Here is a 27,754-nt window from a genome sequence, read left to right on the forward strand (position 1 = left end):
AAACAACATACAAACGTTCAAAAACAGAACATCGATAATGCGAGTATGGTAATGTGACCATAATGCCCCTACTTGCAATACACCACTTCAAACAAAGTTTCTTATTAAACTGCACTCTTCAAACATTTGACATCTTCAGATCATAACTGGCGAGCTTTCTCCAAATATTTGAATCAAACAAGTGATGACTGAAGGTTTTTTCAAACATCTTGCATGTTTCCAAGGAACTTATTTCATATTTCTTCAAACATTTAACTTCTTTGCAAGGGATTTGGTGTACGTTTCTTCAAACATTTCACATGTTTACATAAGATAAGTTATGTAAGTTAATCCCGAAGGAAAAATAACCAATGAAAACGTGTCTGCGTTAGTATTGCGTAAACGACATTCAACAATCTTGTATTTTAAATATAACATCCTATAATTAAAAGTAGGGCATATATTACATAAATTTCTTGTTAAAACGCGTATCTCGGAAATCAATCCTGTGACTTCAGTGTAGCGGTAAGTCAAATGAGAACATGTTATGCAATTTGATATTAAAAAAACAGCTAGGCTCAACATGAGCTTAACATAATAAAAATACCTTAAAATTTGCGTCACAAGGAGAAAATCTCATGCAACATTATAACTCGAGTAAATAAGATTTGAGATTGTGCAATTACTCTTAATTTGCGTCGTTCTTCAAACGCTGTCCAATAAACATAGTCTTACACATATACATGTATACATCTGCCGATAGAACATCGGCACAAAATCAGTTAAAGACTTAGATATATATATGCATGTTTAGAAATACAGTAGCACACACTGAAAAAACAAGAAATACAAATTTGTGCCATGCTGGCAATACAGGGTTAATTTAAGAGAAAATGTGTTTTTTTTTTATTTTTCCGGCTACTGCATCAGAGCTTGGTAATGTTTCATGGGTTAATGAAACCTGAGTATCCAGAGCATTTGGAGTTTCATGCCGTACTCAATAATATTTCACTTATACAACGGCGGTCAGCATTATGGTAGGAGGAAACTGGACAGAGCCGGGGGAAACCCATGACCATCCGCATGTTGCTGGAAGACCTTCACACTTACGGCCGGAGAGGAAGCCAGACTTGAACTCACAACGGCCGCATTGGTGAGAGGGAGTATCCAGTGTAAACATCCAACCTAACAAGCCCCCACACCAGAAACGGCAGCAGACATGTACCGTAATGAAGCTATGTGAGGTGATTAAGGATGTAACTCCATTACAAAAGATCACTGAAATTTAATATCCACTTTAAGTCTTGACTTAAATTTTGTTTAAAAATCTGTATCAGTGGATTGGCAGCTCAAAACGTAAACGTCATACTAGGTGGGGCTAGATATTATGAACAGCTGACTTGACAGATCAAATCTTCACATATTAAACACACTCTCTTTAATAAAAATCTGTCTGGTGTGATCCGTTCAAAGTTACTCAAAAGAAATGTACAATATCGTGCACAGGTCACTACTGTAAATAGTGATAGATCGCCTGGTCAGCCCAATATATTATTTCAGTCATATCCTGGCAAATTATGTTAGAAACCCCCAAAAAATACTTTGTAACTGGCTAAAAAAATAATGTAAATCTATATAGTCAAATGTTCATTCCAAAAGTCTGTGGTTAGAAACCAATGGACAACACAGTTAACAAAAAAAAAAAAAAAAAAAGGCTCTATAGTTATGTCCAATTCTATAATAATGCCTATTTGTTTCAAACCAATATGCTGGACTACAGAGTAAATAATTTAAAAGAAAACAAAACAGAAGTAACTGTCAGCTGCGAAACTGCAGAAAACTGTATACAATACTAAACCTTCAGTTATTCCTCTATAAAAATGTTTGGCATTATTCAGCTGAAAATACTAAAGCACAGATTTTTGGCAAACAAGCCATATTCTCTAATTAAACTTTCTGTATTTACATGTACCAAAACAGCTCGAATTATTGCCTTTCAGTTAAAATCAGACTCATACCTGTTAAAATGATTCTAGAGATTGAAAAAAAAAAAATGTTCCAGTGCCATATATAGGAATTTTTTGGAACGGTACTACATAGATAAGGCTGATATTTTATGAAAGGTAACTATTTGGGCTTATTCTAAAGTGACAGCAAATATTTTACTGGCTTTCCAAAGACCACTTTTTGCCAAAATCTCTGGTATAGTCTCTTTAAATGCAATCAAATTGTTGAATTACACATCAGGCTTTACAGACCCAGTGGATAATGTTAGACGCATGTTATGTTTGAGGCTTTTTCTTTTTTCAATGTCTTTGGAAAATTTTTTTTTATTAATTTCGGCCATGCTATGAGTTCTCATGCACAAATATGAGAAGTTATTCCAATAACGCCAGAAAACACCACTGTGCAATTCCACAAAGCGATTTCTGACTTAAGCCAAAATTTATAATTCCATGATAAAGCTTATTTTGGACATTAAAAATTAAAATTTTGTCCACCTTATCAAAATCATCTTAAGAGAAATGAGTCAAAATTTTAGCTTTCATCACCCAGAACTAAGCACTGCGATTAGGTTTTCAGTTTTTTGTCAAAAAATGTCACATGTGAACACTTGTCTGCAATTAATTCAGCGCAACATTTATCAGAAGACTAAGTAGAAAAAAATGTCAGTAATGTCAGTTTTCAACATAGTTTTCAGAGGTCTTTCCCCTGATGGTTATGTCATTTGCAATTAACAAAGTAGCTCAGTGAAAAAATCATCTAAAAAAGAAAAAGAAAAAAAAGGTGGGGGGGGGGGGGGGGGGGGGGGGGGAAAACAGTAATGTCAGTTTACAACATAGTCTTAAGTGGCCTTTCTGTTGATGTTTACAACATAGTCTTAAGAGGCCTTTCTGTTGACGTTTACATCATGCTTTGTTTCCTTCCACTCAAAATGATTGTCAGCTGATGATAAAATGGAGGCTGGTCACTGGTTTCCTCCCACCTCCCACCATAATGTTGGTTGCAGTCGTAATGTAAAACAGTCTTCCGTGCATAATAAACCACCAATCAAATAAAACAAATGAATAAATAAAATGGGAGAACAGTAAATCTATAGAGCCATGAAGATGCTTACCCAAAACTCTGTAAATCAGTCTTTTGCAATTTCTTTTACAACTCACGTCATTTAGGAAAAACATATAGTGCTAAATTTCAGGGTTACTGCAGACATTACAAAACAAAAATTCCGGAATTTTCACACAGATGACAGTAATTCATGACTTCTTATTACAAAATGGTAAAATGTGAATTGCACTTTAGCACCACTGATACGATGTAATGATGTACATGCAAATTTCTAACAGTAACTATAATACGGTTACACAAGAAGATTTAGATGCTCAGTTTTTCCAAAATTTGCAAAAAGTTATCACTCTGTCATGTCTAGCAGGCCTTCAGGGATGTCTAGAAGGATTTCCTGATGTACAAGGCATATGCCCCGGCAAAACATACCCTCCATTTCAGCACCACTGTTAGAGGAAAATCTCCCTGCCATGCTCTATACGTACTTGGTGTGTAATGCATGATTTATTTGATTTGTGCTTTTATACCGTACTCAAGAATATTTCACTTATACGACGTCAGCCAGCACTATGGTGTTTCAGACTTGTGTAATAATGGTAAACTTAAACTCTTTATAGTTTAAAATAAAATCACTAAACAAAAAAACAAAATGAAAGGAAAACAATGATGAAAATAAATTTTATGCTACATGTACTTTGGTCAAAATGTGAAAATATTCCAAAAATTCAGAATCATGAGATTTAGACTTTGAAACTGAATTTATTCACAAGTATTTTCAAAAACTTTCATCTGATTTGTCTTCCCTCTTCAATATGCCAGTAAGAGCAGCTTAGTAGAGAATGAACATCTTTTGGAATGGAGGTAATAAAGTACTCGCAAACTGGTAATGGCTGCAAAATGCATGGATTATGCTTCCTAGGGAGACGTAAACTATGTTTTCTCCACATATAAGAGACAAAATTTAAAACAAATCATACGCTGGAATTCTACAAAACTTCTCATCCAAAGGAACCTCCTTTTTTGATGAAATTCTTTTTTTCTCACAAAAATTTTTAAGCTCAGCTCTTAAAACTTACGTGTACATGTAACAAACGTAAACTCTTTTTTGCGCGAGTTTTTTAAAAAATGTTTGCTGTTGGATAGAATTATAACACTGACATTATATAGAGCCAGGAGCAGTGTCTGCCAGTAACACGGCATCCTAAGCTCCTCAGCTTCCACATTCAATCAGCTACTCTCTTATTACCCTCAACACATTTTCACAAAACAATGTAAAATAATTCAGTTTTTTTACAACTTGTCTCATGAAATCACGTGCTTTAAAACTTTCTAGCCTAAAAAAAACATTTAAAAAAAAAAAAAGAGTTAAATTTGCAAAAGTTTAAATTTGCTCAAATGGATAGCCCTGTTAAAAGGTACAGTACCATAAAAATCTGACCCAACAACCAACTTAATGACACGTGTAAGACCTACTCAAGGCTTTATGCTTATGAAGTCTTGCACATGTGACAGTGGCCCTTGGCATGCCTGATACACATGTAGGTGTATTTGTGTACAAATACACATATAGGTGTATTTGTCTACAGATACACATACAGGTGTATTTGTGTACAGGCAAATTCTTTTTCCACATCGGCTGTACGTTTTAAACTTAGAGGAGAGCAAAAGTGTGTCAAGACTTGAACAGCTTTGTTTTGGCTAGTACAGTCCATAATGGCACCTTGGAACAGACTCGACTCATATTTATATGACAACCAGAGGTCCAGTGTTTACCATTTACAAACTGAAATCGTAGGAGCACCTCTGGCCGGGCTACTTTGTTAGACATTCTTCACTTCAGGTTTCCCAATAGTTCGTTCTGTCATCGTCAATCCATACTCTGGATTCTTTCTTCTTCCTATAAAGAGAAATCATTCAGATGGATGTATTTATTTACTTATTTATTTATTGATTGGTGCTTTACGCCGCACTCAAGAATATTTCGCTTATACAACAGCGGCTAGCATTATGGTGGGAGAAAACTGGGCAGAGCCTGGGGAAACCCACAACCATCCGCAGGTTGCTGAAAGACCTTCCCACGTGTGGCCAGAGAGGAAGCCAGCTTGAGCTGGACTTGAACTCACAATGACCACATTGGTGGGAGAGCCCTAGGTATCTGCTGTGTTGGTCTGCTAACCCTGCTCTGCCTCGGAGGCCCCCATTCAGATTTGAAAGAACTACAACCAGTGTCACAATTACGTATATGTGTCTTTCACGGATTGTTACAAAGTACTACTTTTAGTCTATGTTCCAAACAAACCTCAAAATATATTTTTTAAGATGGACAGAACTCAGGTAAAGAATTAGGTGAAGTGAGTCATGGACAAAATCATTTTACTCTCATTTGCATGTTGTTTTATAATGATCAGTGAAGTAATAGGGCCCACAATTAAAAACATGTTTGTTGGGTCTATCTCGAAGCATTATTTATTGAGATTTTGATTAATTTTTTTTGATTATTTTTTTGATTGCTGTTTTTTTTGTATTTCACTTATATGACGGCGGCCAGCATTATGATGGTAGGAAACCGGACAGAGCCCGGGGAAACCCACGACCATCCGCAGGTTGCTGACAGACCCTCCCATGTACGACCGGAGAGGAAGCCAGCATGAGCTGAAACTTGAACTCACAGCGACCGCATTGGTGAGAGACTTCTGGGTCATTATGCTGCGCTAGTGCGCTAACCGACTTGAGATTTTGAAAGTTTTGTTTTTATATATTTTTAATAGTCTTACAATGTAATTTCTTTAAAATTTCCATCTTTACAATGAGCAGAATTAAAAAAAAAATTCATTACTGACTAACACTATTTTTTTGACAGGGTGAAGACACCATTACAAATATGTTCCTTGGCTGTAATTTGATGCATCCTTTATTGTTTTGATTTTGATCATTTTTTTTTTTTAAATAATTTTTTTTTTCACTAGTCTTACAATGTTAATTGCTCTAAAATTCCCATCTTTCCAATTAGCAGTGAGTAAAAGAATTCCTTGCCGACTAACCCTGGATTTGCTGACAGGGCCCCGGCTATGCCCAAGAAAGAAGTTTTTAAGACTGGCCAAAGAGAGAGGACTTGGTCCATGAAGAGAAGTCCACAAAAAGTTCCACCAATGAAGTGCAGACTTACTTTCCTATGAACCTGCGTCTGTCCGTCCGCCTGGTGTTCGTCCCATCAACATCATCCATCATTTCTTCCAAAAGAGATTGTTCGTTGGAATCGATGGGTGCTATGGAGATGTCGCGCACCGCTCGGAACTGACCACAGTTATTTAAGTGTTCGTTCTCCAGACGGAAATAGTTCCAGACAAATCTCCTGTGGAAGAATGCGAAAAATACTTTTTGACAACTGATCACCCTTTGACCACTGCAATGTGGTGTTTAAGGGTGTCCTGATGTGGCATTTGTAAGGAAATGTGCATGTACATTTTACACAGCACAACGGCCGACCCATCAAAATATCCTCAGAATACACAAGCGTCCGCTTCGGGACCGCTAGATCCAGGATCAATCCTTGATCGAGTCACACCTAAGACTTTAAAAGAGGAAGTTATAACTTCCTCGCTTGGCGTTCAGCATGAAGGGGATAGTGCAATGACTGGTTGACATGTATCAGTATAATGGCTCGGGCGGGGCGGCTTACTTGCCTTCGGTAAGTCGTCTCAGTGAAGCAGCACTAAATAAAAGAGCGGTGGAAATCCCTCCTGTAACAAGGAGGCACATTACACGTACATACACCCTAAGGATTCCTTCGTCGTCATATGACTGAAAAATTGTTGAGTACGACGTTAAACCCCAAGCACTCACTCACTCACTCACTCCTCAGAATACACAAAATTTGCATAACATACCAAGACCATGCACTAATTAAATCCTTACATAACTGTAACACAATAACATGGACTCAAACATGCAGAAGTTTTAAAATTTTCAACTTAGTGACCCACGCTATGACTTAAAGCTTGCCTTGTGTATGCCTCCAGGGCACCCTACCCACATTTTTGGCAAATTTCTAAGAATAGCAGTGCCAAATTAATCCTTCCAAAATGTACAATTCAGGTGAATTAAAGGTAAATATGATACATGTATTTTCAAAATGCACAATGTGAGGTGCCCCTCATGGACACCTGAGGATTGTTTTACATGATATTTATTTATTTTTTTATTTGATTGGCGTTTTTATGTCATACTCGAGAATATTTCACTTATACGACGGCGGCCAGCATTATGGTGGGAGGAAACCAGGGGAAACCCACGATAATCCGCAGGCTGCTGCCAGACCTACCCATTTACGGCTGGAGAGGATTTTACATAATAATTTATACACCTCTATGAAATATGTAGAAAGAGATATGCATGTTTTACTTCATGTCTTTATCATGGAGGATAATCAGACTAATTTACTTACTTTAATATGTTGCATATAGTCACTGTTTGATAAGGATTATTTTAGGCTCTTGGTGTTCTGTATGTATATGTATGTAATAGTGTAAGCCAAGATATGATCGAAAACAAATCTGCAGATATCTGACATCAGGAGATCCTTCAATAACAAGCAGATACACAGCATAGATATCTACAGCTTAATTATGCAAAACTTGTCTGTTACATGTAGATCAAGTTTTCAAACTTGGACAATATTTGGAGGAGTTACAGTATGTAAACCAAGGTTAAACACACATATCCAAAGAAATATCTATTGATTTTTGCGAGAGGCGTGGCAGAAACATCTGTGTATTAATTAACCACATAAGCACGCCACAGGATAGGCAAGGAATTGATGCCAAAGTGCAAGAACTGTTAACCGTAAAAGCTCGCAAATCACACTTTTGTTGGCCTACCTGAACACTTCAAATGATGACAGGATTGTAGAGAGAATTTCGCTGTGGAATATACCCTCCCCGACAGAAACGTTGAGAGACCAGGCGAACCTCAGGATGAAATCCTCTATGATTGCAAAATAATAGTAACTCTGCAAAAAAGCACATGGGAAGATATTAAAACACGACAGAGATTGAATTGCTCAGAACGCTGTTTGACTGATTGATTGATTACTGTATTTCACCAAAAAATATGATATCAGAAGTACATAAAAGCCTATAATAAAATTAATACCTCTGATGCCAGCTCTTGAGTTTTATTATAAAAAATCAAACAACATACGTTACTTGAAAAAAAGCTAAACTGTAGGTGAAATACAGCAATGGGTGCTGACATCATATTCGTAATCATTTCACCTGTATGACGATATGACATTTCCGTCAAAGAGAGTGAAACACTGAAAGGACAGAAAATTGTCAGTAAACTTGATTATGACAACTCAAATACCACTGTCTATGTAAATATTAGCTAAGGACACTACTGTGTGGTTTTTCAGGAAAAATAATTAAAATACATTCAGGACTGACATTTTGAAACAGATTTTTCTTAAAGCATCAAAGTAGCTTATTCTGCCTGATTGGGAAATTTCCACTGATCTTAAAAAGTTTTTTTGAGGTATACTTGGAAGGTAAGATGATATTCTGCAATACTGGAATAGTGTAACTTTCAACACCAAAAGTAGAACTTTATGACCTCTAAAATGTCCTGGCTTCCTCTCAGGCCTGCCAACAACCTGCAGATGATCGTGGTTTCCTCAAGGTTCTGCTTGGTTTCCTCCCACCGTAATGCTGGCCGTCGTCGTATAAGTGAAATATCCTCGAGTACAGCGTAAAACACCAATCAAATAAATAAATAAATAAAATAAATGTCATACTTTATAGGCATAAACAATCTCCTCCCTCAGGAACTTGTTATCCCCAGCACCTTCGTCAAACAACCCCCAATCCATCTTGATATCCCAGGTAAAGGTGTAACATGAGCTGATGACCGCAGACACAATCCACAGGTAGAAATATGCATTGTTTTGCCGAGTCTCTTCATTTGTGTCTGAAAATGAGACAAGGCACCCTCGTTCATTACAGACAGCCCTTGACCAAATGTATATATGCACTGATAAGGTATCCCATATAAAGTTTAAAAGCATAACTTTTTATTCTTGTAATGTTATATAATCAAGATATCACAGTTCAAAGTAAGTAAAATTGTGCATGTTACTAAAGAAAATGAAGGGCGTCGCCATGTTATCAATTTTAACCAGTTAGGCTCGAGTTATTTCTATTACAGGAGAGTGCAGGTGTTAAAAGTGACAAGATATGTTTTCTGTTTCTCTAACATGGTACATCACACTGCCTCATAAGAATTCTAGATTCAAGAACATCAGAAAAAAAAAATGGCTGTGGCTTTTCAGGTTTGTTTCTACACCTCTTTGAAAATCATGCCAAAGTTGAATCATTTGTTGTGTTATCTTGCAGAGAGAGGCACAGTATGGAGATCTGACAATGCAGCAGGGTGCACTCGTGCGCTTGCTTCACAGCTCTGCACATTCCGCACACCCAGAACAGCAATCAGCTGCGGAAGGAACCTGTCAAGAGCATGTTTTGTTCGTTCTGGCTGAAGTTGAAACAGTGTCATCACACCACTGGTTCACCAAAAGGCCTCCCAGATTGTTGCATTAGAAACATGGCTCACATTAGCAATGTTTTCGCTGGTGCCTGCGTGGGTGTAGTTCTGGCCAAGTTCAGAACTCTGAAATGGGCGAGGGCTCAAGCAATTTAGATTCAGATTGAGATTACGGGCTCGAATTATATTTTCACTGTTTTGGGGACTGCCCAACAAATCAAAATTCACCAGAACGGCATTTAAACATGAGTCAATAAATATTTTGGATAATTGGGATTACACCCATTGATCACTTAGATAATCCCAAACAAACACAATAAAATGTTAATTTGAAGATATTTAAACATTTATAAATTTCTTTTTGAAAACACTTACCTACATGGTGCTTGTACAAATATGCAAATATCACAACGAGGAATGTGGTAGAATATTTCCCAGCATTCACCACATGGGGGAAGACGAGTTTGGTATCACGATAACGGCGAAGGCACTGAGCAAAACGCCACCAGGCAGGCAAGCAGGCCACGACGCCACGGATTGCATGGCCATATACATTCTTTGTGCACACAGCTTCACCTGAGAAAACAATGCCCACGACTAAGTTGCATTCAGTCCTACTGGCTTGTCTGCAAAGTACGGTGATATCCTCAAAAAATTCCAGTTTCAGCAACAAGAATAATATTTTCTTATCAATGACAAACCTACATGTACTTGTCCTATTTATTTTAAAGGAAAAGAAAACACAGAAATGGTGCCAACATCAGATGAATGGGATTGAAAAGTTATTTGCAAATATGGTCTTTAATCTCTATTTTTTATTTCAGGAGAAAAGCATATTTGAAAATATTTTTGTATGGTGGGCAACTGAGACCATCTCTTGGTATATATCGTCTTTGCAAAATAATGTTCTAAATACGGAAGTGATGCATGTCTAATAAACTTATTTAAATGTAAACGTGTATATCCAAACACATGCATTTCATCTGAACTATGATAATATTTATGAACATATTAAAAATATAAATCTGATTAAATTCAGATTGAAAAAAAAATTTGTTAGCTTAAAAGACCTAACTCTAGCACCAATATATTTACTAAACAATCATTACAAACTCTTTAAGGACATCATCATGCAGAGACAACATATACCATGAGGTGGTCCCTTACACCCACCACACTAATTTTATCTTTAAATCTTTATCTTTCTCTCAGTAAAAGAAAAGACCATGTTTAAAACCATGTTTTTAAACTCTTTCATCCGAGCTTTTATATGGGATTTTTGTGTTAGTCTCCACCTTTGAAAATTTCACGTTTACATTTTCCCCGGTATACATACTCTGTCCTCCGTGCCACTTGACTTCGAAGGCATAGTAACACACCAAGTACTCAAAGTCCAGAAGTACCGTCACCAGACTGTTCAGCTGATCTGCCAGCCAGAAATCAGCGAAGCCAACATGGTGGAAGGGAGCAGTGAAAATGCGACACTGAAAGTGAAAATAGATATATATGTTTATTTATTTATTTATTTGATTGGTGTTTTACGCCCTACTCAAGAATATTTCACTTATACCACCGCGGCCAGCATTATGGTGGGAGGAAAGTGGGCACAGCCCGGGGGAAACCCACGACCATTCGCAGGTTGCTGGATGACCTTCCCACTTACAACCGGAGAGGAAGCCAGCATGAGCTGGACTTGAACTCACAACAACCGCATTGGTGAGAGGCTCCTGGGTCATTACGCTGCGCTAGCACGCTAACCGACTGAGCCATGGAGGCCCCTAGATATATATACGTACAGGGATTAATTAAGTGTCCTTTTTTTCAGTACAATGCAGAAAATGTCATTTGTTTTTTTTTTTTTTTGTTAAAGGTGAAATTACGAGAAATATATATATCACACATTAATAAAGATATTAATATGTGTATGTATGTATATACATATATATATATATATATATATATATATATATATATATATATACACACACACACATATCATTATTTAATGACACAAATGCATCAATAACGATTTTCTCCCCGTCTCGCCACACCTGCATCCTCGAAAATAAACAAAATATATTTGCAGCTGAAGGATATGGGACAATTATCCACAAGTTGAGAGGCGGATAAATTAATAAAAAAAGCATGGAAAACTTAGGTGAGACAGACAGATGGATAGACAAACAGACGATGTGGAAAACCACAGCTCCCTTGGTCACCTTTTTTGGGAAAACAATAAAGATAAAACAAGTGTGAAAGGCCCACCCACTTTCCAGAACACCTCAAAGTGAGAAAGGCAGAGCCCACTTTACTAGAACAACCACACAAGTGTGAAAGGCTCACCCATTTTCCAGAACACCACACAAGTGAGAAACACAGAGCCCACTTTACTAGAACACCACACAAGTGTAAAAGGTTCAACTCACCAGAACTTTGAGGAGCCACATCCTGGCTCTGAAGTGTAAAATGTGGATGGGGTTCAGTAGGAAAAGCACCAGTAGACAAGCCAGCGCGAGCGGGCTGGCGAACACAGGGATGTAGATGAAGGCACTGAAGAGGTAAGCAGGACACTTATTGCCCAGATCACTGCTAGACAGGTGGCAACCTACATGTAGAAAAAAAAACAAAAACAAAAAAACTAAACAGAAACATACAGTAAATGATCTAAATTTTTGTTATTCACCAGTCATTTATTCTGCCTGACTTTCAGGAAGGTGCTTCGAGGTTTGTTTAGAAGGTAGGAGAAAAAGTTTCTGCACAACAAGTAATAGTTTATGACTTTTTTCTTATTTTTAGGGAAAAGACATTGAGTGACAGAATAACTACATGTACCACAGTTATGCAGGTGGTAGCTGACAAGTAAAGGTATGACAGAATAACTACATGTACCACAGTTACGCAGGTGGTAACCGACAAGTAAAGGTATGACAGAATAACTACATGTACCACAGTTACGCAGGTGGTGGCCAACAAGTAAAGGTATGACAGAATAACTACATGTACCACAGTTACGCAGGTGGTAGCCGACAAGTAAAGGTATGACAGAATAACTACATGTACCACAGTTACACAGGTGGTAGCCGACAAGTAAAGGTATGACAGAATAACTACATGTACCACAGTTACACAGGTGGTAGCCGACAAGTAAAGGTATGACAGAATAACTACATGTACCACAGTTACGCAGGTGGTAGCCGACAAGTAAAGGTATGACTGAATAACTACATGTACTACCGTTACGCAGGTGGTAGCCGACAAGTAAAGGTATGACAGAATAACTACACGTACCACAGTTATGCAGGTGGTAGCTGACAAGTAAAGGTATGACTGAATAACTACATGTACTACCGTTACGCACGTGGTAGCCGACAAGTAAAGGTATGACAGAATAACTACATGTACCACAGTTTACGCAGGTGGTAGCCGACAAGTAAAGGTATGACAGAATAACTACATGTACCACAGTTACGCAGGTGGTAGCTGACAAGTCAAGGTATTGACAGATCATATAGGTGATACTGTGAATAACGTACATGAATATACATGTCCATGATCTGCCTGCCATAACACAAGTTATCCCAACAAGTAAAAAGTTACTGTAAGGAACACAAAGCCCCAGGAGTTACTTACACTGTATTTATAAATGAACACTCACCTCTAAAAGCTGTTGGTGGGACAGATGATTTCTGGGATCAAGTTCAAATATCAAAACATGGTTGACCCCAGATGATCTCCAGCCATATGTGTTGATTCCCAGTAAAAAGCATTTTAGGATAATAAGAAACGTCCCCTATACATTCGTAAAGCTGCTTCCCACGTTTCGGAATGTTCAGTGAAATTAGCTGAAGAAGGAAACAATTTAAAGATATTCATTAAAAAACTTTATAGTATAATATTATGCAACTTACATTTCTGTTTTACATGGATATGTAAATGTTGATAATTTATCAAATATAGTTGTAATAGTCAGGTGTGTCTGCAAGGAACTGCAAGATACTAGAAGATTTGATTTCATTTGATCTGACTGGTGTTTTATGGAATACCCATTCACAGGAATATTTCACTTATAAGACTGTTATTTGACTGAATAACACATTTTTACCGACTTAAACAAAAACATGTAACTTTTTAATACATAAGGGAACTTATTACTCTAATTAGTTTCAAAATTGCCCTTCACTTTAATGGGGAATCCTCCATGTATAAAGTCTTCACTGATAAAGGCTTATTTAAGTTGTCTAGTCTATTGTCCAGTTTTATCTTTGCAATAAGGTTTTGTGATGGGTAATGTATTCCTCTGCATTAAGTAGAAATTGGTCTAACTTCTCTTTTAAAACACTTTTTAAAATCAACCATTGTTTTTTCACAAACCTGCGACAACAATGACAACAAGTAGAACCCCAAATATCCCTGAGAACAGCCCCACTCGGAATGTCGTCCAGGGGTTTTGCTGAAACAGAACCCCAATTCGTACTGATCACGCTTGATGATGACATCATATTAGAAAAAAAATTACTCAACTTTAGCACAATTTACTTAATCTGTCAATAGAAAAGTATAATAACTCGAACATTCTTTCCTTTACTTATCATACAAATGTTTAAGACATGTTTACAGAAAATCTGAAAACTGTCAGGGGAGATAACCTAAAAATTTTCAGGGGGGATAACTTTGTCACATCCCGTGCACATCGATTTTGAGTAGGTTCTGCAGTTCACTCAATCTATTATACAATATTTGTTCCAGCTTTCCAGGTAAATACAACATATATAGGTTTATAACTGGTCAAGGTGAACACACTACTGTACAGTGATGTTAGAAGTAAAAATACATGTCCATGCTAAAACTGCACATAATCACAGTCGTTGCACTGCAAAATCTCTCTTGAGAATAGATAGCTGCAACTGCTACCACTGTGTCACTGATCAGCCAGTATTATCTCCCTTGCTCAGGGACATTTCATCATATCCAGTAACTATGTGAGAGGTGCTGGCATCTGGCTTCAATTGGGGCGATCTCCCTGTTCAGAAAGTGTTTCTTTTTTCTGATGGGCACAGTGATTGGCTTATTTATTTCACTGGGCTTTTTCAGGTATAAGATGGCAGTGTATAGGTTTACGGAAGAATTTATTTATTTATTTGATTGGTGTTTTACGCCCTACTCAAGAATATTTCACTTATACGACGGCGGCCAGCATTATGGTGGGTGGACACTGGGCACAGCCCGGGGGAAACCCACGACCATCCGCAGGTTGCTGGAAGACCTTCCACGTACGGCCGGAGAGGAAGGCAGCATGAACTGGATTTGAACTCACAGCGACCGCATTGGTTTACGGAAGAAGGACCATAGTTAAAATCCACCGTATGCCCTGTACCTGACAGAGCTCCAGATTTAAAGCCACTCAGCCAAAATAACAACAGCTGGATTCAAGCCTGTGATCTCATTGGTCAGTGCCTGACACGCTGTGGCGAGAACAAAATCCAAGCCTTAAAATACATGTACATGTAAATGTCTGACATTTGGAGAAAGTGGTAAGGTCCATATTGTTCATGTTATATTTGACATCATATAACAAGGATAAAAGGTGTAATGACCCAGGAGCCTCTCACCAATGCGGTCGCTGTGAGTTCAAGTCCAGCTCATGCTGGCTTCCTCTCCAGTCATACGTGGGAATGTCTTGCAGCAACCTGTGGATGGTCATGGGTTTCCCCCAGGCTGTGCCCGGTTTCCTCCCACCATAATGCTGGCCACCGTCGCATAAGTGAAATATTCTTGAGTACGGCGTAAAACACCATTCAAATAAATAAATAAAACAAACAAGGATAACAGAGGCCTTACCCCTTTCTTTAAAAGGGTCTTTTCAAAGGTGCCAGACACCTTTTTTTGAAAAAGCTTGAAATTGCTTTTGCCATGTGAGTCAGCAAAGACCTGAGGGACACAATTGAACCAAAAACACACAACCTTATCATGCTTAATTACCATTTACCTCATCCCCCAGTGGAGGCACCCTCAGTCTCTTCATAGCCTTCTGTCTGTTCCCACCCTCAAGGTCAGTGGTCACCACTTGCTGAAAACAGAAGCGTGTTTGTCAATGACAGATAATAATAGCATGCCTAAACATACATGTACCTCTGTTATTAAATTACCATCCACTTTGTATCAACCTTTTTGTCCTTTGTACCTTTTTTTTTGTCCTCGTAGTGAGTCTTTAAATAACAGCAATTTTTTGACACTCTTCACAGACGGGTCTCATACATATTACTGTCCAGTGTCACTTTTCAGTATTGTTCATGCAAACATTTCCCCCTCATACTTTCTTGTCAAACATAGCAAAGCTGTGCGCATATATATATATATATATATATATATATATATATATAGTATGTGTACGTAGTATGTGTAGGTAAATGTGTCAGTATCTCTGGAGTGAAATCATATGCACATGTACAACAACAACAGCAAGTGTCAATCAAAATAACCTTCGGTCTACAACATCCATGAATCTCTAAACCTATAACTTATGCCTTTAAACATTTCTTTAGATATATTCTGGGGTGACACCGTGTAACCGACTCCCCATACATGTTCAGAAATCACAGAATGTCAATGTTTGAAAAACAAAATGGAAGTTTTTATTATGTCAAACTACGCCTCTCTTGATGAAGCGTAGAATTGTCTGATTCATTACAATGTATACAGTCAGTGATAATTTTCTATCAGGTTCAGTACACGGGAAGGTCTGCCAGCAACCTGTGGATGGTCGTGGGTTTCCCCATGGGCTCTGCACGGTTTTCCCCCACCATAATGCTGGCCGCCGTTGTATAAGTGAAATATTCTTGAGTACGATGTAAAACACTAATCAAATAATTAAATAAATCTATCAGGTATATCTATATTTTATATATACTGCAAATACACGTAAACAACTTTATGTGTGAATGTGTGTATGCATGAGGGACTTTAGCTGATCTACCTCAGAAAATAAAGTATTATTATTATTATAAAACCATTTCTTTCAACAATCTGATTACTACAACAGGCCGACATAAAACCCCAAGCATACATACTACACTGGGTACAACATGCCGGAATATGTTTGCTGCTTCTCAAAGGATAACTGATTGTTTGAATTTCGTTTTAATCCAAGAATTTTAAAAGACTGCAATAGTTCATCAATTGATATTTTTACGATTCAATGCCTTTTTACGACTAACGTGTCTAGACAATTCTATTCTTAACTTGACTATCACATGACATTTGTTTAATACCAAGGCATACATCCTATACAATTTCACTTCATGTTAATTTACGCATAATTGCATTGTACACAATAAATAACCATAAATTTTGTCCACAACTAACTTGCCCATTTTTCCTGATTCTGAGAGTTCTATTGATTTTAGAAAGGTGTTTTGTGGTTTTGTTGCGACATGGGATGATATTTTTCTGGAAAATTGGAAGTTTCAGCAGCAAAAATAGTATTTTGTGACATTTATTTGCCTCTTAAAAATGCACTTTTGTGGGCGAAATTTTAGGTTATTTACGGTAACATTGCTCATGATTTACCCCTCTAGAATACAGTGCCACATGATGAATTATAGTTTACTGTTGTTTTAGAATGTATACTGTATCTCACCTGAAGATTAGCAATTTTCAAGTCACATATTTTGTTTGATTCTGATTGATTCATCCACCTTATATGGCCACTTAAGATTTATTTGTGACACCTAATTTCTCATCAAAAAGTGCTAAATGGCCCTGAAGCCTCTCACCAATGCAGTCGCTGTGAGTTCAAGTCCAGCTCATGCTGGCTTCCTCTCCGACTGTATGTGGGAAGGTCTGCCAGCACCTGTGGATGTTCGTGGGTTTACCCCGGGCTGTGCCCGGTTTCCACCCACAATAATGCTGGCCACCGTCGTATAAGTGAAATATTCTTGAGTACGGCGTAAAATACCAATCAAATTAAGTGCTAAAAGTATCACTGTATTTAGGCCTTTATATGTTACTGAAAATGCATTTCTTCATGCTAAACTTTGAGTCAAATACAGCATGTAATGTGTCAGAGTCTTCCACTGGCTCTGGAATCACAAAACCATCTTAGACTTGAGTCAAAAATGTAAGTTTGTGTGAGAACATTGAGGTAAGGTCATGTATGTTTCAGACACTGGTGGGATTTCTGACATATTTCACAACATGCCTTACACCAGACCTGGGCATCTGGCCCCAGGATCACAAAGCAAACTCGGACTTAAGTCAAAATTTCAAATCAGTTTAAAACTCTCATTTATGATGTAACAAGGTCAAAATATTGCTTGAAAATGTAAATTCTGAGTAAGTTATTGCACAACAAATTCCAGCTAAATTAACTCCGCAACCAAACTTAACGATTAAAATTTTAAGTCTGACATAAGTCCAAGACAGCTTTATGATCCCAGATTTAGTCTGTTGACTCTAGATAAATAAAAGAATGAATAACTGGACTGCGTGACTGTTTTCCACACCTCAGTCTCCTTGATCATATGGTCCACCTCCTTACTGGTGTAAAATCGAGATGTCTCCACGTGTGCCTGCCTCCATTCTGTCCCCCTCTCTGTCTGCATCAACTGCAACACACACACAACACCCTGTCAGCAACACAAAACTTTGCGCTATTTTTGTCTGCGACCTGTTGAAAACGTGATTTCATATTAGTTGAAATGATCGTCTTAGTTGAGCTTTCTCATGAACACCAACAGCGAATGAAACAATTTCAAAGATACTAGAAAACAAATTTATCACAGAGACAATTGGCATACTACATGTACACACAGTCTAGACCGTTAGAGCTCAGTGATTCAGCTCTGTCTAGATCAGCTAGATCAAAACCAAACCTGATTTTCCATACTTCTCAAGGCCTAGAAAAGCTTCTTTCCATTTCCAAGTTTTCAAAGGTTTTCAAGACCCTGTACAAACCTTTTTTACAACCCACATTACTAACCTTGTCATGTTTCTTTAAAATCTTCCTGAATCCTGTAAAGTTGAGCGTCTGATAATTCTGTAAGAGGATCAGGCTTAGGTAAAATTCACTGAAGGCCAGTTTGAGGTCGTGGAGTTTGCGTCCGTTGGCAACAGTGTTGCTTTCCGAGCGATCTTTGAAGAGCGTATACACGCTGGAGCGCCGGTTTCTAATCCCATCCGCTCGTGCGTTTTCTTTAGAGCTGCTGCGCATGGCAGACTGCTCGGAGAAGCTCTGAAGCTCCGTTTGGAGGTTGGCATATTTTCTGGAAGCTTCAGCCATTTTTTCTGGAAAGGAACAGGCAAGAAAATCCTGTAGATTTCAAGAGCTATAAATACCACTGTCAAAACTGTGTCTTAAAAGCACGGTTACATGATATGGATTAAGATAGTACGACTTGCTTTCCTAAATTGTAAAAAAAAAACCCAAAAACTGAAGACTGTTTTATGAGATCTCTTCAGTTACATTATTTTTCAGACACCTGGTCAGGTCTTTCAGCCAGTATAAGTGTACATGTAATTGGAGATGGAATATTTAGTTTCTTTTTTTCATATGGTTAGTCCATTTAATGGAAAATATATTCATATCTTTACTTTTCCAGAAAACTGGGAGAGACATATAATTCTTTGCTTTCAGCATGTTAAATAGTGTTATAAATCCTCTTAAATAGTGTTATAAATCCTCTTAATCCTCTTAAATCCTCTTAAATCATGGTTAAATCACTAAAATGTATTGTTCAGGTAGTTGTGCGCATATGAACTTCACATTAATCATAACATAAACATTCCTTATAGATGCAAGAGAACATTTAACATTCTTCAAAACCTGTGGCAATATGTCACGTGTTTGAATTCGTTGAGGATTTATTGCAATTGGGAAATATCAACTCTATTAATACCTGAGAAAAACGTGTTGATCTTGGCCAGCTCTTTGTCGCAGTATTGGAAGAAGCGCTCGTCAAACCTTGCAAAGTATCTCTGTATAGTACTTTGGTCAGTCACTGGGAAAAAAAAAATAAAAAAATAAACAATTATACCATAATACAATATTTTATATAAATTATACCCATCAAACATACACCTGGTTTCATGATCTTACCACTAATTGTAATTTGTCAAAAAGTTCCTTTCCCCGATCATTTTTACGATGCCACATTAATGAGAGAATGATAGAATATTTTAATTATTACATTGTACATGTGGATGTTGCAATACATTCATTTTTTGATGTACCAATGGCTCGAGGTCCTGCTTCATATTTAAAAAAAAACGCCTCATGCTATTAAATAGTGACGTGTGTACCTCGGTTTGAGTTTAATACAAGGGATTCAAACTCAATTTTGGTTTGATACATGGAATTCAAACTCAATTTTGGTTTGATACAAGGGATTCAAACTCAATTTTGGTTTAATACAAGGGATTCAAACTCAATTTTGGCTTAATACATGGGATTCAAACTCAATTTTGGCTTAATACAAGGGATTCAAACTCAATTTTGGTTTGATACAAGGGATTCAAACTCAATTTTGGTTTGATACAAGGGATTCAAACTCAATTTTGGTTTAATACATGGGATTCAAACTCAATTTTGGCTTAATACATGGGATTCAAATTCAATTTTGGTTTAATACATAGGATTCAAATTCAATTTTGGCTTAATACAAGGGATTCAAACTCAATTTTGGTTTGATACAAGGGATTCAAACTCAATTTTGGTTTAATACATGGGATTCAAATTCAATTTTGGTTTAATACATGGGATTCAAACTCAATTTTGGTTTGATACAAGGGATTCAAACTCAATTTTGGTTTAATACATGGGATTCAAACTCAATTTTGGTTTGATACAAGGGATTCAAACTCAATTTTGGTTTAATACAAGGGATTCAAACTCAATTTTGGTTTAATACATGGGATTCAAACTCAATTTTGGTTTAATACATGGGATTCAAACTCAATTTTGGTTTGATACAAGGGATTCAAATTCAATTTTGGTTTAATACATGGGATGCTACGAGTACATGAATCTCAGATTTTAATAATTAATAATATGACGGATGCTACCTTAATCCCAGCACAAAATAATAATAATAATAATAATAATAATAACCCAAAATCAGGCTGCAATACCCAATTGACTGTAAATCTTCGATCTTTTTGACCTCTAACATGTCTATTTCAGTGGAATTTATGCACATAATTTTTAAGACAATGATGCTAAAAATAATTTGTTCATGTCATTTAAGATGTAAGCTTCATAAAACTCTAGCAATTATTTCTCTACACATCATAGTTCTAACAGAATGTTTCAAAATTCTGGGTGCAGAAGTGGTTGAAAAGTTAAAGAAATAGGGTACTACAAAGAATCCTGACTTCATTTCAGTTCACAACTCACTGTCAGTTTAATGGAGATCATCCAAGATCAATTTTTGTTTTTCATATGGCCCGGATCCAACTTCACAAGCTTCTAATTACAACCATTCCACCCTAATCAGCTCTGAGCCTGGCCCAACCTCAATCCCCAGAGGCAACGTGCAGACGGTCGTGGGTTTCCCCAGGGCTCTGCCCGGTTTCCTGCCACCATAATGCTGGCAGCCGACATATACATGTAAGTGACATATTCTTGAGTACGGCCAATCAAATCAATCAATCAATCCTTAGAGTGGGCCATTTCAGTATCCTTGACAAAAAACGGATGTACATGTCTATAATGTAAATATAAAAATTTGGCCATTTAAATTTATTTATTCATTTCATTGGTGTTCAATGTCATACTCAAGAATATCTCACTTCACATGTATGCGTCATGGAGGAAAGCCGACAGACTGCTGGCAAACCTTCCTACATACGACCGGAGAGGAAGCCAGCAAGAGGTGGACTGTATTGGTAATGAGGGTTCTGATTCATTGTGCTGTGCCACGGAGGGCCCAGTAACCTAACCACCACACCACAGAGGGCCCAATAACCTAACCACCAGGCCACGGAGGGCTCAGTAACCTAACCACCAGGCCACGGAGGGCTCAGTAACCTAACCAACACACCACGGAGAGCCCATTAACCTAGCCACCACACCATGGAGGGCCCAGTAACCTAACCACCAGGCCACAGAGGGCAAAGTAACCTAACCACCACACCAGAGAGTGCCCAGTACCCTAACCACCACACCACAGAGGGCCCAATAACCTAACCACCAGGCCATGGAGGGCCCAGTAACCTAACCACCAGGCCACGGAGGGCCCAGTACCTAACCACCACATCACGGAGGGCCCAGTAACCTAACCACCAGGCCACGGAGGGCCCAGTACCTAACCACCACATCACGGAGGGCCCAATAACCTAACCACCACACCACGGAGGGCCCAGTAACCTAGCCAACACACCACGGAGGGCCCAGTAACCTAGCCACCAGGCCATGGAGGGCCCAGTAACCTAGCCAACACATCACGGAGGGCCCAGTAACCTAGCCACCAGGCCATGGAGGGCCCAGTAACCTAGCCAACACACCACGGAGGGCCCAGTAACCTAGCCACCACACCATGGAGGGCCCAGTAACCTAACCACCACACCACAGAGTGCCCAGTAACCTAACCACCAGGCCACGGAGGGCCCAGTAACCTAGCCACCAGGCCACGGAGGGCCCAGTAACCTAACCACCACACCACGGAGGGCCCAGTAACCTAACCACCACACCATGGAGGGCCCAGTAACCTAACCACCAGGCCCAGTAACCTAGCCACCACACCATGGAGGGCCCAGTAACCTAGCCACCACACACGGAGGGCCAGTAACCTAACCACCACATCATGGAGGGCCCAGTAACCTAACCACCACACACGGAGGGCCCAGTAACCTAGCCACCACATCACGGAGGGCCCAGTAACCTAGCCACCACACACGGAGGGCCCAGTAACCTAACCACCAGGCCACGGAGGGGCCCAGTAACCTAACCACCAGGCCACGGAGGGCCCAGTAACCTAGCCACCAGGCCACGGAGGGCCCAGTAACCTAACCACCAGGCCACGGAGGGCCCAGTAACCTAGCCACCACACCAGAGAGTGCCCAGTAACCTAACCACCAGGCCACGGAGGGCCCAGTAACCTAACCATCAGGCCACGGAGGGCCCAGTAACCTAAACCACCACATCACGGAGGGCCCAGTAACCTAACCACCACACACGGAGGGCCCAGTAACCTAGCCACCACACCACGGAGGGCCCAGTAACCTAGCCACCACATCACGGAGGGCCCAGTAACCTAGCCACCAGGCCACGGAGGGCCCAGTAACCTAACCACCAGGCACGGAGGGCCCAGTAACCTAGCCACCACACCAGAGAGTGCCAGTAACCTAACCACCAGGCCACGGAGGGCCCAGTAACCTAACCATCAGGCCACGGAGGGCCCAGTAACCTAACCACCACATCACGGAGGGCCCAGTAACCTAACCACCACACACGGAGGGCCCAGTAACCTAGCCACCACACCACGGAGGGCCCAGTAACCTAACCACCACAACACGGAGGGCCCAGTAACCTAGCCACCACACCACGGAGGGCCCAGTAACCTAGCCACCACACCACGGAGGGCCCAGTAACCTAGCCACCACATCACGGAGGGCCCAGTAACCTAACCACCACAACACGGAGGGCCCAGTAACCTAACCACCAGGCCACGGAGGGCCCAGTAACCTAGCCACCAGGCCACGGAGGGCCCAGTAACCTAACCACCACACACGGAGGGCCCAATAACCTAACCACCACACCACGGAGGGCCCAGTAACCTAGCCAACACACCACGGAGGGCCCAGTAACCTAGCCACCAGGCCATGGAGGGCCCAGTAACCTAGCCAACACATCACGGAGGGCCCAGTAAGCTAGCCACCAGGCCATGGAGGGCCCAGTAACCTAGCCAACACACCACGGAGGGCCCAGTAACCTAGCCACCACACCATGGAGGGCCCAGTAACCTAACCACCACACCACAGAGTGCCCAGTAACGTAACCACCAGGCCACGGAGGGCCCAGTAACCTAGCCACCAGGCCACGGAGGGCCCAGTAACCTAACCACCACACCACGGAGGGCCCAGTAACCTAACCACCACACCATGGAGGGCCCAGTAACCTAACCACCAGGCCCAGTAACCTAGCCACCACACCATGGAGGGCCCAGTAACCTAGCCACCACACACGGAGGGCCCAGTAACCTAACCACCACATCATGGAGGGCCCAGTAACCTAACCACCACACACGGAGGGCCCAGTAACCTAGCCACCACATCACGGAGGGCCCAGTAACCTAGCCACCACACACGGAGGGCCCAGTAACCTAACCACCAGGCCACGGAGGGGCCCAGTAACCTAACCACCAGGCCACGGAGGGCCCAGTAACCTAGCCACCAGGCCACGGAGGGCCCAGTAACCTAACCACCAGGCCACGGAGGGCCCAGTAACCTAGCCACCACACCAGAGAGTGCCCAGTAACCTAACCACCAGGCCACGGAGGGCCCAGTAACCTAACCATCAGGCCACGGAGGGCCCAGTAACCTAACCACCACATCACGGAGGGCCCAGTAACCTAACCACCACACACGGAGGGCCCAGTAACCTAGCCACCACACCACGGAGGGCCCAGTAACCTAGCCACCACATCACGGAGGGCCCAGTAACCTAGCCACCAGGCCACGGAGGGCCCAGTAACCTAACCACCAGGCCACGGAGGGCCCAGTAACCTAGCCACCACACCAGAGAGTGCCCAGTAACCTAACCACCAGGCCACGGAGGGCCCAGTAACCTAACCATCAGGCCACGGAGGGCCCAGTAACCTAACCACCACATCACGGAGGGCCCAGTAACCTAACCACCACACACGGAGGGCCCAGTAACCTAGCCACCACACCACGGAGGGCCCAGTAACCTAACCACCACATCACGGAGGGCCCAGTAACCTAGCCACCACACCACGGAGGGCCCAGTAACCTAGCCACCACACCACGGAGGGCCCAGTAACCTAGCCACCACATCACGGAGGGCCCAGTAACCTAACCACCACAACACGGAGGGCCCAGTAACCTAACCACCAGGCCACGGAGGGCCCAGTAACCTAGCCACCAGGCCACGGAGGGCCCAGTAACCTAACCCCCACACCACAGAGGGACCAGTAACCTAACCACCAGACCACGGAGGGCCCAGTAACCTAACCACCAGGCCACGGAGGGCCCAGTAACCTAACCCCTACACCACAGAGGGACCAGTAACCTAATCACCAGACCACGGAGGGCCCAGTAACCTAACCATCATTCCACAGAGGGCCCCCGGTAATTTTGGCAGGCAAAAACTGAAACTAATGCAGCACATTACCCCACAAATAGACATATCCATTTAATTTAACCACGTAACAAATGTATTACACCGAATATGCAATCATGGAGAGTGCATGACTTTGGAAAAATAATCAATACCATTTCTCGCGGACCAATATTGTTATTAAGGTACCCTGGTAAACAACATACTGCCATGCGTGCAAGCATCAGTCACTCAGCTTCATTTCACCACCTATGATACCTGTCTGTTGCAGTCACGCTATGTTCAAACATTCTAGCTTATTTCTGTATGTTTGGCATATATACGTGTACATGGACAGCACAGACATACAAAATAGGCCTTTACTTTGTATGTCTGTGTGTGTATATATATATATATATATATATATATATTTGAAATATTTGAGAAAGATCCCCTGGTGAGAAGAATTTACATAGGATTTCTGTTATATTCCAACTGCAGTATATATATATATATATATATATATATATATATATATATTATTTACAACAGCAGCCTGTATTATAGTGGGAGGAAACCCGCCAGAGAGCCCGAGGGAAAATCACAACCATCCGCAAGTTGCTGTCAGAACCCCTCACGTACGAAATGCATGTATATGTGTACTGTATAGAACATACTGTAGCATAAATAATCCATATATTTTCTATATTCATTTAATTGGTGTTTACACCATATCCAAAAATATTTCACCTTTACCGCCTGCTGCCAGAAATTTTGTTGGGATGAAAAAAGGCAAAACTCTGCAGTTACTGCCAGATCCTTCCACAATTACCACCAGAGAGCATGAGCTGGATTTGAACTCACAATGACCACACTGATTCCTGAGTCACTGTGCTGTGGATGTCCATGGTAGCATACATGCATCTGATGTAAAAAGTTCATTATCTTCCATGTATTTCTCAACCTTTTCTGCACATTTACATCATTTGTTTACTTTATAAGGGGTTTAACCACATAAACTAAAGAATTTGTCAATTTATAGGATGTCCATGTACAAGTGGATACAGCTTAGTATGTGTAGATGTGCATGTTTATAGTCCAGACATAGTCACATCCCAAACAATGTGAGCTTAGATTCAAACATGGGCAGAGCCTCATTGGTCAAGGGTGTGACTGACAGACACATGCTGCCAGCTCATTGGTCAAGGGTGTGACTGACAGACACATGCGGCCAGCTCATTGGTCAAGGGTGTGAGTGACAGCCACAGATTGCTGGTTCTTTTGAACTGACCATCTGAGCCCGTGAGAGCCCTCTGCAAATTTATTACTTGACACCAATGTTCACTATGCTATACCATAAATCTTCAACCATTTTGACCTCTAACACATTTTCCAGTGGAATTTAAGCACACTTTACATTTATTCTGAAAATGACGCAAAAAGATGCAAGTTTTACAAAGCTGTGCAAATCATTTCTCTATACCCTTCAGTCCTCTCGGAATTTTTTCCAATTTTTGGCTGCAGAGGTGGTTGAAAAGGGTGAAGAATGAAGGTGGTTGGCTTTGTGGTTATCACACATATACACTTCAAGTGGCCTGTTTTAACTTGTGTTTCACATACACGTCCTAAACTTCCTCTACACTGTCTGACTGAGCACTAGTACTTAGTGACACTTCCTATATGTCCCATATAAACTGTACCTACCCTAAATTCTTAACAAATTTGACCAGCTAAGTATAACTTTATATACAGTTTCAAATCATAATTCATACGCTCTTGAAGTTTAAAGTGTATTGCCCAGATAGGAGCATATATGAACTTCACAGAAATCGTAAGATAATTTGTCCAGATCAGAGAGCATTCCTTTAATATGTCAAAACATTGACTGTGTCCGTGGTTGAAACTGTTGAGGATTTGATGAGGATTTGTCGAGGATTTACTGAGGATTTCGGGTACATGTATATACTAATTGTTAACTTTTTACAGTGACGAAGAAAGAAGACACGCCAGTTCAGTAGATACAACTACCCCAGTTCTCCAACCTTTTCAACCACCTCTGCGAGCAATATTTTGAAACATTCTGAAAGAACAATGGGGTGAAGAGAAATAATTTGCACAGTTTTATGTAGCTTGCATCTTGATCACCATCAAGTGACACAAACAAATCACTTTTAACATCATTTTCATAATAACTGTATGCATCAATTCCAGTAAAAAAAAAAGAGCTTTAGTGGTTGACAAAGTTGAAGCTTTATAGCAGATAATCTTCTGACATACATGTAGAAACTCTTGGACAGAACATGTACCAAATTTATATGTAAATAATTACGAAGCCATCTGTATGCATGTATATGTATATTCTGACATAGAAACTCCTGGACAGAACATGTACCAAATTTATGTGTAAATAATTACCAAGCCATTTGTATGCATGTATATGTATATTCTGACATAGAAACTCCTGGACAGAACATGTACCAAATTTATGTGTAAATAATTACCAAGCCATTTGTATGCATGTATATGTATATTCTGACATAGAAACTCTTGGACAGAACATGTACCAAATTTATATGTAAATAATTACCAAGCCATTTGTATGCATGTATATGTATATTCTGACATAGAAACTCCTGGACAGAACATGTACCAAATTTATGTGTAAATAATTACGAAGCCATTTGTATGCATGTATATGTATATTCTGACATAGAAACTCCTGGACAGAACATGTACCAAATTTATATGTAAATAATTACGAAGCCATTTGTATGCTTGTATATGTATATTCTGACATAGAAACTCCTGGACAGAACATGTACCAAATTTATGTGTAAATAATTACCAAGCCATTTGTATGCTTGTATATGTATATTCTGACATAGAAACTCCTGGACAGAA

The 27,754-nt window shown here is 40.1% G+C and overlaps 1 protein-coding gene across 1 annotated transcript in view; it reads right to left on the bottom strand.

The window, feature by feature from the left end:
- Positions 1–4,007: 4,007 nt before the first annotated feature.
- The window catches only part of LOC135480491 (solute carrier family 53 member 1-like), a 45,121-nt gene continuing 21,374 nt past the window's right edge, over positions 4,008–27,754 (bottom strand). Inside the window, 15 exon segments of the mRNA XM_064760333.1 lie at positions 4,008–4,942; positions 6,212–6,397; positions 7,923–8,053; positions 8,837–9,009; positions 9,958–10,158; positions 10,919–11,066; positions 12,009–12,145; positions 12,148–12,187; positions 13,238–13,368; positions 13,371–13,424; positions 13,954–14,032; positions 15,569–15,649; positions 18,084–18,185; positions 18,560–18,864; positions 19,476–19,577. Of these exon segments, the coding sequence (XP_064616403.1) occupies positions 4,882–4,942; positions 6,212–6,397; positions 7,923–8,053; positions 8,837–9,009; positions 9,958–10,158; positions 10,919–11,066; positions 12,009–12,145; positions 12,148–12,187; positions 13,238–13,368; positions 13,371–13,424; positions 13,954–14,032; positions 15,569–15,649; positions 18,084–18,185; positions 18,560–18,864; positions 19,476–19,577 (1,931 nt within the window). The 3' untranslated portion in view covers positions 4,008–4,881.

The sequence above is a fragment of the Liolophura sinensis genome, chromosome 13 (genome assembly GCF_032854445.1).
Source record: "Liolophura sinensis isolate JHLJ2023 chromosome 13, CUHK_Ljap_v2, whole genome shotgun sequence".
Classification (NCBI taxonomy): Eukaryota; Metazoa; Mollusca; class Polyplacophora; order Chitonida; family Chitonidae; genus Liolophura; species Liolophura sinensis.